Source organism: Perna viridis, chromosome 3 (assembly GCF_037379345.1).
Source record: "Perna viridis isolate PV_CMFRI_1.1 ecotype Kerala chromosome 3, ASM3737934v1, whole genome shotgun sequence".
Classification (NCBI taxonomy): Eukaryota; Metazoa; Mollusca; class Bivalvia; order Mytilida; family Mytilidae; genus Perna; species Perna viridis.
In genome coordinates, this window is record NC_142447.1 from 44,848,253 (window position 1) to 44,861,714 (window position 13,462).

A 13,462-nucleotide genomic window follows, 5' to 3' on the forward strand; every position below is an offset into this window, starting at 1 on the left:
GATGTATTTATTATTTAGGACATTTGTCGTGTTTGTATTTATTGAAATAATAGTATTGACCATGCTAACTGTGAATAGCATACAGACGATTCAAATTCACTACTTGCATGGTGAATACGTCTTAGAGTGTTATTATTACCATGTTGTTGTCTGTTATATACTTCTCATACATATCCTGTAATGTAAAATCATGTTATTTAATGTTTTGTTTATTTTTTATTAGTTCAAATTAATCAAAGCTTCAATCAAGGCATTTGAAGTAAATGACCGCCATTTTTTTTACAATATGTGAAGTATAATTTTAATGAGCCACATCAACATGCTATAAATTTGAAATGAAAGGTTTCCTATATAATGCGTTTGATTGACATAAAAATTCAAAAAGGCCATCAATTTAGAAAAAAATGCAAAGAAGTAGACATAAAGTTATGTTGTATGTAATTTGAAAAAAAATATGATCTACCATTAACTGAATTAGATTGTATAAAGATTGTTCTATTTATATTTAAAATACAATAAAACAAATTCGAAGTGAGTCCCATATATGAGAGAATGTATTTTTCAAGTTTCAATTTGATCATTTTATAAACTCAAGTGTGAGCTCGTATATATACTGTATATATGTAATGTTAGGTTTTAAATAAAAGTATAAATATGTGTTTCTTTTAATCTGTACATGACCTCTTAGAGTTTGTTTCAAAGTTTGTTGCTACATCATGGAAGTCGTCACTATAAAAGTTTTATGGCCGTCATCATGAACTCGTGGATCGTTACGGTGTATCCATCTGCGCCATGAAAACTGATTTGTTCAACGTGTCATAGTTTTTCTTTCCTCTTTCGTCTACCCCGGACTTGACTTTTTATGAGCAACACGGCGGGTGTTTCTAGAAAAGCAGAGGACGCTTACCCTACCGGTACACCTGGTCCATGCTCCCAGTTTTTAGTGGAGTCAGAGTTGCTCATTTGCTTTTGTTACTTTGAATGTATGATTTTAGTTATTCTATAGTCTTTGTTGTCTATGTCTGTTTTCCATGTCTGGTCTTTGTCCCTGGATTATATTCTTTTGATTACCGCTATAACCTTGGTTCCCTTGTTTACTCTTGATAAGCATTGAATTAAAAACTGGATCATGTTAGTGATCATAACTTTTAACAACATTTATATATATTTCTAAGATAAAATCAAGCATGAATTTAGTGATTTTCAGTTGCTAGAACTTTCTTTGATGTGTATTTATACAATATACAATGCAACATTAAACGATAAGAAAGTAATATATAAGAATCAACACCCTATGTATTAGTAAGATAATGTAGTCACATTACATTATCAAAATAACTAAAAGTAACGCAATTTTGATCGCACGATACATGCGTTATATTCAATGTTGAGCTCTTCAATACTTACCAATACTAACCTACATAAAGAAAGACAGCAAGAAACAACAACAAAATCAACAAAAACAGCAACAACAACAAAATCAAAAGACATGAAATTGGTGACTTCAAAATTTGATATAACACAATTATCAGTCTCTTTGAAAAACATTATTGTGTTTTTAGATAACGAAAAAAAATGTGTGTTCTAACTGAATTAAGTGAAGATTTCTGCTCATTTTGATTGAGTTGATTCACTGAGTATTATTACTACAAAGTAAGTTTTGTTATTAATTGGAAAGATGTTGGCATTCTACTACTTTAATTAGATATTCTTCATATTTTGTATTAAGTCATTCTGCGAAAAAAAATTAGACACAATCTTGTCTTATTTATTTAGTCACAAGTATAAAATAATGGATCTTTGAGTTGTTGTAAAGCGTACACGAAAAATATGAAAATACGGTTTCTTTAATTGAATGTATTTGAAATACTCGAAGTATTTGACGTACATTACAACTATTTCAAAACATGTGTTTATTCATAATTCATTACATACATTCATGTAAATTAATTTTTTTCTCATTTAATTTCCGCTTTGTTTGATCAAGGATTCAGTATACAAGATAAATAAGGTAGTGTGAAAAGAACAGTAACCACATGCCAATTCCCTAAGAACAATTACTGAATTTCTAGGTGTCGACAGGTATTTAAAACACTATACATGTGAATGCATTGTTTGCTATTTGAAGAGTCGGTATTGTAATGTAATGTGTTAATATCAGACATGATTTTTTTATTATCTTAATTCAATTTGTATACATTTCCGCATCATTTACTTTGCTTACATGCTAAAAATTTGTTGAAATGCATGACATCGCACCAGTGTGATGAGACCCCTTTGTGACTCGTGTAGGGGAGCTGCATTAATGTTGCGCGACTATTAACGAGTTATACCCACTTGAAATACCGCGGGTGCCGCTGGCGGAGCAGGACATACCCTTTCTGAGCCCCTAATGTGATTGCCGGTTTTATGTGGAGTTCATATTGCTAGTGCGTTATTTGTTTGTGTGACGTCTAGTTTTTTATCTTCACTTTTTATGTGTAATCTATTTCAGTCGGTTGGCTACATTGTGTATGTAGATCATCTTTATCTTCATCAGGCAAAATTTTGGATTCTGAGGTATTTGAATTTATTTATCCCACAGCTTCCTTTTTATTTCGATACATATACAAAATCATGTATTTCATTTTAAATATTATTTCTTTCCTATTGAAAAAGATTCAAGACTTCTAAAATAAAAAGAACAATCTCATTTTTTTCCTATTTTGCATTTTTTCGATTTAAAGCCTAATCAAAAGCGTACCAATCTATTTTTTCTAATACAAAAGAAGTGAATGTCAACAGTACTAGTCTATGGACTGCATAAATGTCAGATTCCAACAGTACTAGTCTATGGACTGCATAAATGTCAGATTCCAACAAATAACACTCACATGCATATTCAAACGACATGACATGGACACGGGAAGACACCGATCCGGTCCTTTTTCAAAATGGGATTAATGTTAGTTCGCCAGATGATAGAAAGTGAAGAGCATAAATCAACAGTATTTCATCAATGAAATCGATTGAAGGTATATGTACATACATATAGGACTATCTACCTGTCCTTTTTGATTTGTGTAATGATTTGACTCTTAGAGATTATGTTATAATATTACATTTCTTATCTTTCAACATATTTAATCATATTTAGAAGTTTCTTCCAAATTAGAATTTCAAATATTTTGATAAATTTGTAATTATCATAAATAATATCTCGTATATATTCATGTAAGGTTAGTCTTTCCTAGTATTTCGACAGGGTTGACTTATATTATGATACAGTTGAAGTTTATTTTTTTATGCTTTGCTTTTAAAAGCATGTGTTTGCTTCTTCACCATTGAAAATATCACTAATTTCTAATAACAAACTACAAATTCCCTGGCTTTACTACTGTAAAACTTACCAAAAAGTAGTCGAACCCCACGTCAGCAGTCGTCGCACATAAAGTTTGAATTCTACCACATAAGAAGCTGTTAAAATCACCTGAAATTTTAGCCGATATATTGGAGAGAATTGTTAACCATTGTTAACGTTTAATTCAAATATAACTAAGTTTTCGAGAACGAGAAAAAGAAAGCGGACACAAAGGAGGGCATAAAGATATGTTCATAAGTCAGCTTTATTTCTTAATCAAAACCACAACAGCCGTCTACCAAATTGTCAAAACCACAACAGCCGTCTACCAAATTGTCAAAACCACAACAGCCGTCTACCAAATTGTCAAAAGTATCAAATGCAAAACAATACAGACACGTCAAACGACTTTGGCAGGAAATTGCAACATTTGTATTCGCAACGGTTTCTGATTGACCCTTGACAGACAAATGTTTGTTTATTTACTAAGTGGTCTGGATTAATTGGGATGTACTTGAGATGGCTGGCATTAGATCAAGGCAAACAGAAAACCAATCCATCAGCAATGTTCTCACCCGAATCTTATTTATTACGCATTAGTCTTCCATCATCTATTGATAATAGGAAAAGAATCTATCAACAAAGACAGAAGTCACTATATGATAATGTATTTGAGGCGTTTAATTTGAATAAGAAACAAAAAGAAAAAAATAGCATTATTTAAGGGTTAGATAAAATAATTCATACTTCCGTTTATTGAAAAGCTACATCCCTGATGAGATACAATGTAGTTTCAATTAAAAGAAAACAATTTCATTTCATTCTTACGATTCAATTACATAAATATTTGATTTTAGGGTTTGTTACACTTGACAGTCGATTACATTTGTCTAATAGGAGATAAATTGACAAAAAATAATACATACAAAGTAACAACTGTAAATGAGCAACTTGGACTCAATTTGATAAAAAAAAATTGTCATTTTGTTCGTATGTTATGTTTTTTTTTAATATTTTATTTTGCTCTTCCCTTTTCAGCAGTTTTGGGTTGTAATGGTGTAGATCTCGTTTTCTTAGTGGACACTTCTCGCAGCATATGGGAAGTGGACTTTAAACGGCAGTTAAAGTTCATGGAAAAAGTCATCAGCAAGTTCGAAATAGGATCAGGGCCGAAACAGACTCGAGTGGGTGTCATACTGTTTACTAGTACTTTTTCAGTTCCTTTTCATTTGCGAACATATTCTAATCTTTCGTCCATTCAATCTGCTCTCAAACGAATTCGATATAAAGCTGGGTCACGGACGCGAACAGACAAAGTTTTTAAATTTCTTCGGAAACGCATGTTTAAGCCCCTGTATGGAGGCAGGAAAACAGCTTCGAAGGTTGCGGTTTTAATCAGCGATGGAAAATTTCACAAGAAAAGAAAAAGCAAAAAAGAAGCTTTAAAGGCAAAATTGAAAGGAATTAAGATTTTTACTATTGGGGTTGGAAAACGAGTGGATATGAAAGAGCTCAGAAATATTGCTAGTGACCCTGACGAACAATTTGTATTCCACATTACTGACTTTAAAGCTTTGGATAGAATTAATTATAAAATTCCAACCACTTATGAAATGTGTACAAATAGGAATTAGTATTGTTTTAAATCGACATTCAATTTCTAGTACATTCACTCGAAGAATGCTTCACACATCAGTTTCTTGATAAACGTAAAATTATTGTACTAAAGTTTTTTTTATCCCAAAGGTTATACGAATATATAATAAAAATTGAATTATGATTCACATTAATGCCTTTTTAAACATGATCTCTAGTAAGGTAAGTATAAGATGTGTATTGTAGTTCTAACTCGAGTATTTTCCTGTCGTTGTTTTATCCTAGGATTCCTATCTCATGTATTATCCCGGCATTGTTTTGTCATATGATTGCCCCCCGTGTATCATCCTGGCATGTTTTGTTTAGGATTTCTCCTCGTGTATTTTTTCTGCTGTTTTTTGTTTGTCCTAGGATTTCCACTCTTGTATTTTCCCTTCATAGTTTTGTCCTAGGATTTTCTCTCGTGTATTTTCCCTTCATAGTTTTGTCCCAGGATTTCCTCTTGTGTATTTTCCCTTCATTGTTCTGTCATCGGATTTCCTCTCGGGTATTTTCCTGACTGTGTTTTGTCCTAGGATTTTCCCTTCATTGTTTTGTTCATGATTTCCCCCCTGGAATGTTGTCCCCGCATTATTTAGTCCTTTGGTTTCCCCTTTATGTTTATTCCCGGTATTGTTTTATCCAAGGATTTCTTCCTCGTGTTGTGTATTTCCCTGGCATTGTTTTGTCCTAAAATTTCATCCCGTGTATTTTCCCGGTATTGTTTTGTCCAAAGATTTCCACCTCTTGTATTTTTTCCAAACCGTGTTGTCCTCAGATTGCCCCTGTGCCCAATTTTGTCTTCAGATATGCCCGCTTGTTTATTTCCGTGTCGTTGTTTTGTCCCAAGATTCCCATCTTGTATATTTTCCTGGCAGTGTTTTGTCCTAAATTTTCCCCTCGTGTGTTTTCTCCGCAGTTTTGTCCTTTGATTTCCCCTCTTGTGTTTTTTTGGCATTGTTTTGTTCAAGGATTTCCCCTCGTGTAATTTCCTGCCATTGGTTTGTCTGAGGATTCTCAACTCGTGTATTTTCTCGGCATTTTGTTTCAAGGATTTCTATCTTGTGTCACATTCGTGTACTTTTGCTGCATTAATTTACTGGAGGATTTCCTCTCGCGTATTTTCCTGGCATTGTTTTGACCTAGAATTCCCCTTCGTGTATTTTTTTTTTGCGTTTTTTTTGTTTTCCTCAAGGGGTGCAATGGTATACACTCAGGTTTACGCATACGTAGGGTGTAATGGGATAAAGTCGGGTTATCACATACGTAAGATGTAATCGTATACACTCAGGTTATCATATACGTATGGTGTAATGGTATATAGTCATGTTATCACATACGTAGGGTGTAATGGTATACACTAAGGTTATCATGTACGTATGGTGTAATGCTATACAGTCAGGTTATCACATACGTAGGGTGTAATGGTATACACTCAGGTTATCATATACGTATGGTGTAATGGTATACAGGCAGGTTGTCACATACGTAGGGTGTGGTGATATACACGTAGGTTGCAAATACGTAGAGTGTATTGGTATACACTCAGGTTGACAATTATGTAGGGTGCAATTGTATACAGTCAGGGTATCACAAACGTATGGTATAACGGTATACACTGAGGTTGACACTTACGTAGGGTGCAATGGTATACACTCAGGTTTACACATACATAGGGCGTTATGTATACTGTCAGATTTACACATTAGTATGGTGTAATGGTTTACACTCAGGCTTACTTTCTTATCTCAATTCGCATTGAAATTACCTAAGTAGCCCGAAGTTATTGGGCCGTTTAGACAATAAACCCATCTTCATTTTCCTATTAAACAAAATACTGGGTATCAAATATATCCTGGCTGTCTGTACCCAATTCAACAAGAACCAGTCATAACTAATAACTATAATCAAGAACGACTAAGAACAGTAAATCTTAGCAACAGCCAGATTACACAATTTTAAGTGGCTCTCACGTGTAATTTGAAATTTAATTTGTTTGAATGTAATATCTCTGGAAACTTTGCACAAACAGTTGCACCTGTTTGAATTTAGTTGCAATTAGTTCAGAAAGCTGTTATTTACGATATAGAGAAGTTAGTCCATTACAATTTTAAAATTTACTATACAGGTGGCATAGGTTTTGTGTCTTCAAAAATACTTAAAACTTTAAGTACAACCATACAACTAATAAAACAGACATAAAGGAGCAATATATGAAACCATATTGGGATCCACAAAATACACATGGATGATTTAGGGTTCTTTTATTGATAAGGCAGATTGGAATCTGTTACAAATAAATTAATTGACCCTGTAATACAATAAAATACTTAAAGTACAGAGAAAAGAAAGATAACTCTATTTTTAAACAAAGAACAATTCTGTCAACCTGTACAATATTGTTAGAATAAAATATAGATTATGTTTTCAAGTATTTGTCTGTCTCTAAGACTCAATATATCTTGCGTCTACATGTATGAATTATAATTATTCATGATTGACATAAATCTCATACCAATATAATTTTGTAACTTCTGACATAATAGTATTCTGTACAGATCTCTTATACTCTATTAATTGTATGCAACATGTAAGATTTAAAATAACAGCAAAACATAAGTTTGCAGAAACTATAGACTAAGTTATAAAAATCTCAAGGAAATCAATATGTCTGCCATCCAGCTCAGCAAACTCAAAGAGAATAATACTCACATTCCAAAGGAAACCCCAAAGAGAATTTTAAAGTGCATGTGACCTGAATAGACCAATAAATAAAAGAGAAATAAAGAGTTCTACAAATAGCTCATCAGCTGATAGGTAAACCCATCAGTCAAAGTAAATGATTATCAATTACACTGATACAAGTAACAACATGTATACATTTTAATATAAATGTGAGTAAGTTTTAATAAACATATAAACCATTCGTTTATTAATCTCAAATCATATATCATATAATAAATAAAATACAATACAAAAATATATAGAAAGAGTAACATTAAATGAATATAATATCCACAGTCAATTCCTGGTTAAATTCCACTCTGCCACATATATAAGAATGAAAAAAATAAAATAATAGCATGAAATAAAACCAAGTTTAAAAGAAGAAAATATCAATACCCTCAATACCCATTAAATAGTTACTCATACTTGGTTTAGTGATAATCATCCCCTACCCCTCACACAAACACCATATATCAAATCACAAATAATCAAAACGTGACAAGAACTATTCATATTTCGACCTATTAAATCCCTTAAAGTTGCATTAGTTGTCAAATTCGTAATTTTTTTTCTGTTGAAATATACCTTAACTTTAAATTATTTCTACTAATTTGTACTTTTCCTGTATAATTTCAATTGATATCCACTCATAAAATGCATTAATTACAAGAAATAGGTGTCTATATATTTATTGTCTTGCAAGACAAAAAATCGACCTAGCTTGTTACTTCTGGTGACCTTAATACGCGCATGTGCTGTAAGGGTCGCTTTTAAATAACAAATCTGATTGCAAAGCAAAAGTGGTTATTCAACGGCAAGGAAGACCGACGAACTCAAGCCGTAAAAGAAAAAAGTGCAAATATGACGCGAGGATCCTTTTGAAATTTACGTATTGTGATATAAGGTGGGTCAAAAATGGTCATTATTCATTTGAAAACTAATCAAGAAATAGATGAAATGAAATGAAAACAAAATACGTGTTTACTTGTGTAGCCGTTATTGCTATTTTTTTTTTTACCAAGGTTAAAGTATTTTTAACCCAAGTGTCCTGTCGGCAATCTTCGGAAGTAATGGCGAAAAATAAAGAGATCAGATCTGTCGATCTTCTCTGATTAAAAAAAAAAACCGATATTTTCACAGTATCTGTTGGTATTATCGACGTTGATTGCTCCAATTGCAATACTACAAACTTATTTCATTGAACAGCAAAATTCAGTAGAATCAAAACTGAACAAATCTGACAGCTAATGCAGCTTTAAAATTAAGAGATGTTTTGTGTTTGAAGCTTTGCGGACGTTCATCTGTAGTTTTACAATCGCATATTGGGTTAACCTTTTCGACGGGTAGCTAATCCTTAGTGTGTGGAGGTTCAGGTCATTTATAAGTAATTTAGTGATTATTGTCATAAAATCCATGGTAACACACTGAAAAAAATATTACTCATTTTTAGTACAATGCAGGGGTGCCTTTCCAAAACTAACAGCCAAATATTATGTTTTATAAAATATCAGGCACTTAGTCACTAGCACAGCATGAAAGCATGCATGGAATAGGTGGGAAAAGGATAAAAATAATAACATCCTTTTCGATTCATTCTCTCGCAATTTTAGTTCCAAACGTTCGTGCAAAATAAGGTATTTTGAAAATCCGCCAACTGATGCTGAGGAGAGAACCTAATACAGAAGGGGACCGAAACGTTCCGAATACCATTCTACATTTAAATTACACCTGTTTACCATAACATATATTTCATCTGTCTATGTATGAATTTTTAACTACATTTAAACAATATATCCACCAAATTTCAACTTTTAATATTAAGTTTTACTAAATTTGACCGGGTCAACTTGATGTGCGAAACAGCACGCCTAAATGTAACTATATAGGGCACCCTTAGCCAGGTAAACGAATATTTGCGACGGTAAAACGGTTATCTCTTTTCTAATAAAACTATTCTAAATGAAGTGAGAAGCGTAAAAGCCTTATCATTCATTCATTTAATTAAGGTCCTCGTTGACCCACATTGAGCGCTCTACAAAATCCTACCGCAAAGAAAATTATAGTTCGTTCTAGATATCGAGATTTGGAATTTATCCCTGAGTTTTTATTTTTTACCTTTGTTCATAGGGAATTAAAATAATCCACTTAGGTAGTGAAAATCGTCATTATATTTCAATTGTTGTCAATTCGTAGGTCAGCCAATTTAATTGTTATGCAAATTACCTTGACCGTAACATCTATACCCACATAATTCATGAATCGGGTCCTACATGTATATTTAGAACTTTACGCTTGAGTGGAGCCAATGAAAAGGCTTGTTATTTAACTATTGGCCCCGTGCAGGTCCGGATGTCAAAAGAATAGGCCCCGTGCAGGTCCGGATGTCAAAAGAATAGGCCTGCAGGAGCGCTAAGCTTGTCGTAAAAGGTGACTACATAGTGCTCAGGAACCTAGCCGGGGGCTAGGCGCTCTGCCCACACAGCAACTGGGATGTGTGCCCCAGGTGGTGGAATGGGGTACCCCTGGCGTGTTACATGCTGGAGTTGTCAGGCTATAATACGGAAAACCTGACTGCAAACCATAGTTGTGCACCGTGTTGGGAAAGATGCCACGTTCCTCGCACGTTAAAGAACCCTGCTGTGGTATTCGATAGGAGTAGGAACCTTTGCGCTCCGCCACAGGAGGCTAAATTCCCCGACCATACCCATCCCTCCCTTTTTCTAGTGGCAATCTAAATTTGTCGACCCTGTTGCCCTTGTGTCCCATCCCTTTTTTCTTTCATCATTTCATGTTCATCGTCTGAATATTGCTGAAATATTGCTGCTCGGACGTTAAACCCCAACAATCAATCTATCAATCATTCATTTAATTATTGCATTAGAATTGGGCATTTGAGGAAAACTCCAAGATTTGGGGAAACGTTTGTGTGAAGTTCATGAGCATGCTCAATATACGATTCCGCGAGGTAGAACTTGGGTAGAACAAAAGATTTTCTATGAAACCCAGACCTAATGAGATTACATTAGATATGTACAAATACTTGACCTTAGATATATCATAATGACTTACATAAATGGGACAGTTACATGAGAAAGTTTGTGAAATTTTCTGTGATAAAAATGAAGTTTTACCCTGAAAATAGGCAATTTAAATCTATGTCATTGTTTCAAAACAGTAAAGTTACTTTTGTCGCCAATTGGAAAAGAGTAGTATTGTTCTATCTATATCGATGTGCACTTCTTTAGGGCAGGCCACAGAGGCTTGCTACCACTATCAAAGACGCAGCCAGACTTGTATATAAACACGAAAAGGGTGATTCCAGATTTTTCGCTTCAACACTACTTCTTTTCAAATACAATCTTTGATATTGGGAGCAAGCTCCTGTGGACAGATAAAGAAAAGTTATCGAAATTGAAAAAAAAGTTTCTCGAAATCGTCGATACATGTAATACGAATCAATCGGTAGAGATTTATATTACTTACTCTTTCGTGTTACGTTAACATGCATAATGCGAGATAACTCTGACTCATTTTTAATACAAACATGCATCCGACGTTGTCAACAGTTTTTTTTTATGATTTATGTGATTTATAAACATTTATATTCAACCGCATGCACTGATTCTGAAACTGTCGAACAGGTGAGCTATTAATGTATAATAAAGAACACGTGTTACGTGCTTGGCATGCTAGTCACTTCTGTGAAATCGTTTATATATTCGAATTTAGGTCAATATTGAGAAAAAAGAATGAAGAAAACACCAGACTATTAAAGTGCAAAGTAAAGTACAAAATAGATAAATCGTTCAGCAGCAACGGTTAGATTTATTCTATATTGAAGTGTGATCGGGACCATTTCAATGGTGTTTCCATTAGCGCACTTTAATCTTCTCGATTGCGTATTTTTTCTGTATAATTTGCGCACTTTCATTTGCGCGAAAGAGTCTAGTCCATCTGTATTTTAACGCTGTAGGACCATCGGATTTTTTTTTCAAGAGGTATCATGGCCCTCATAATAAAATTCATCACTTTATATAAAATTAGCAGACAGCAGACAGAAAATATATATATAGCATAGCTGGTCGAGTGGAGGCGGTGTTGCCATAGATGTCACAGCGGTACGAGTTTCGCGGAGGGAACGAAAAAAATTGCTTTGCAAATTTGACAGTTCTATTATCGTCGGGAATTTTTCAGACCCTGCTATGCTTACGATCATCTATCTTCCCTGTTTCAATTTGATCCGATGGAGCAGTGTAGCGAATAGAGTCGTCACATTCTGAGACGTTTGTATGGCAAACCAAAGTGGACAAAAATCAATATTTTGTAATATTAGAACATGAATTTTTTATATTACAAAATCGTTTTTTTAATTATTATATTAGAAATTCATTTTGTAATATTAAAAATCATTTCTATTATTACAAATTCCTGATTAAGTAATATTATAAAACATCACACATTTTGTAATATTACAAATTGAATTTGTAATATTAGAAAATGAATTTGTAATATTAGAAAATCACTTTGCAATATTGTAAAATCAGTCACATTTTTTTTAAATATTACAAAATGATTGAATACGACAAATCCATTTTCTAATATTAGAAAATCAATTCAATCGATTTTTTTATATCAAAAATATCCCTGTATCAAATTTGATCCAATGGAGCAGTGTAGCGAATAGAGTCGTCACATTCTGAGACGTATATATCTATATATATTATGATCACACAATTATCAAGGACACTTAGAAATGGCCACAAATAACGTATCCTTTGTAAAACTACTGTAAACCATTGGCATACTTTCATACCAATATTTTTCTTTCTTTTTCACCTTTAGTTTATTTTTATGTTACCTGTTGTGTGAGGGTCTCCTCGTCGTTCATTAAATATCTATGGGTGTCCTTGGGCTGACATTTTCATCCCGGTGGGGTTGTTGACGCTTTGACATATTCACCATACCTATTCTCGTTATCTTGTTTTTGAGAGTTAATCACCAATAGACCTAGACTGAGATTAACTCTTTGCTACCTTTAGATTGATACGAAAATAGAAAAGGTGTGAATTTTGCAATATGTAATATGCACTTAACATCTTTTTTTTTTTTTTTTTACAAAAAAAGAATAAGCTAACTTGTTTAAATCATCAGATGAAAATGTTTGTATGATATTTTATGGAAATCATGAGGCATTTTCAGTCTGATTAAAGAAAGTTTTTGTCTTAGAAATCCTGGTTTCATTAGCTGTTTTACTATAGTTTTCCCTCTTTTTCTTTCGTATGGCTGCATACCATTCTTTGTATTATGATATTGATAAATACAAATACTTTTTTGTTGGGAACAATGTCAAATCTGTTTATTAAGCTAAAAAATGATACAAAAAAAAACAAAAAAAAGAACAAAAAAAACCCAAGAACCAAAGAAAAAAATTAAATAAAAACAACGCAAAAAACAAAACGCTTGTATTGCAAGACAATGCTTGTTGTTAGAGTTCGAACAGTCTTTTTCGTGATTGTGTGCTTTTCCTAGGAATTATTTCCTGAACGATCATAATATGGGTTCTGTTTTAGTTTGCAGTGTTCTTTCTACAAGGCGTTGGACTTATGATTTGTTTAGTTATTTTCAATGCTCCGTTATATTGTACAATATTTTTTATCCCTTGGACTGTTTGTACTTGACAACATCATGTTGTTCGCCGACGTACATGAATAGCCATTTAGAAATATCAAGACTCGGTAAATATTAAAATAAACACATACA

The 13,462-nt window shown here is 33.1% G+C and overlaps 1 protein-coding gene across 1 annotated transcript; it reads left to right on the forward strand.

Annotated features, from left to right (window-relative positions):
* The first annotated feature begins 797 nt into the window (after positions 1-797).
* Positions 798-5,126, forward strand: LOC148622436 (matrilin-1-like). The gene is made up of 3 exons (XM_088572338.1): positions 798-2,559; positions 2,769-3,014; positions 4,379-5,126. The coding sequence occupies exons 2-3, from the start codon at positions 2,999-3,001 to the stop codon at positions 4,972-4,974; spliced, it is 612 nt and encodes a 203-aa protein (XP_088428464.1). The 5' UTR covers positions 798-2,559; positions 2,769-2,998; the 3' UTR covers positions 4,975-5,126.
* Positions 5,127-13,462: the final 8,336 nt, after the last annotated feature.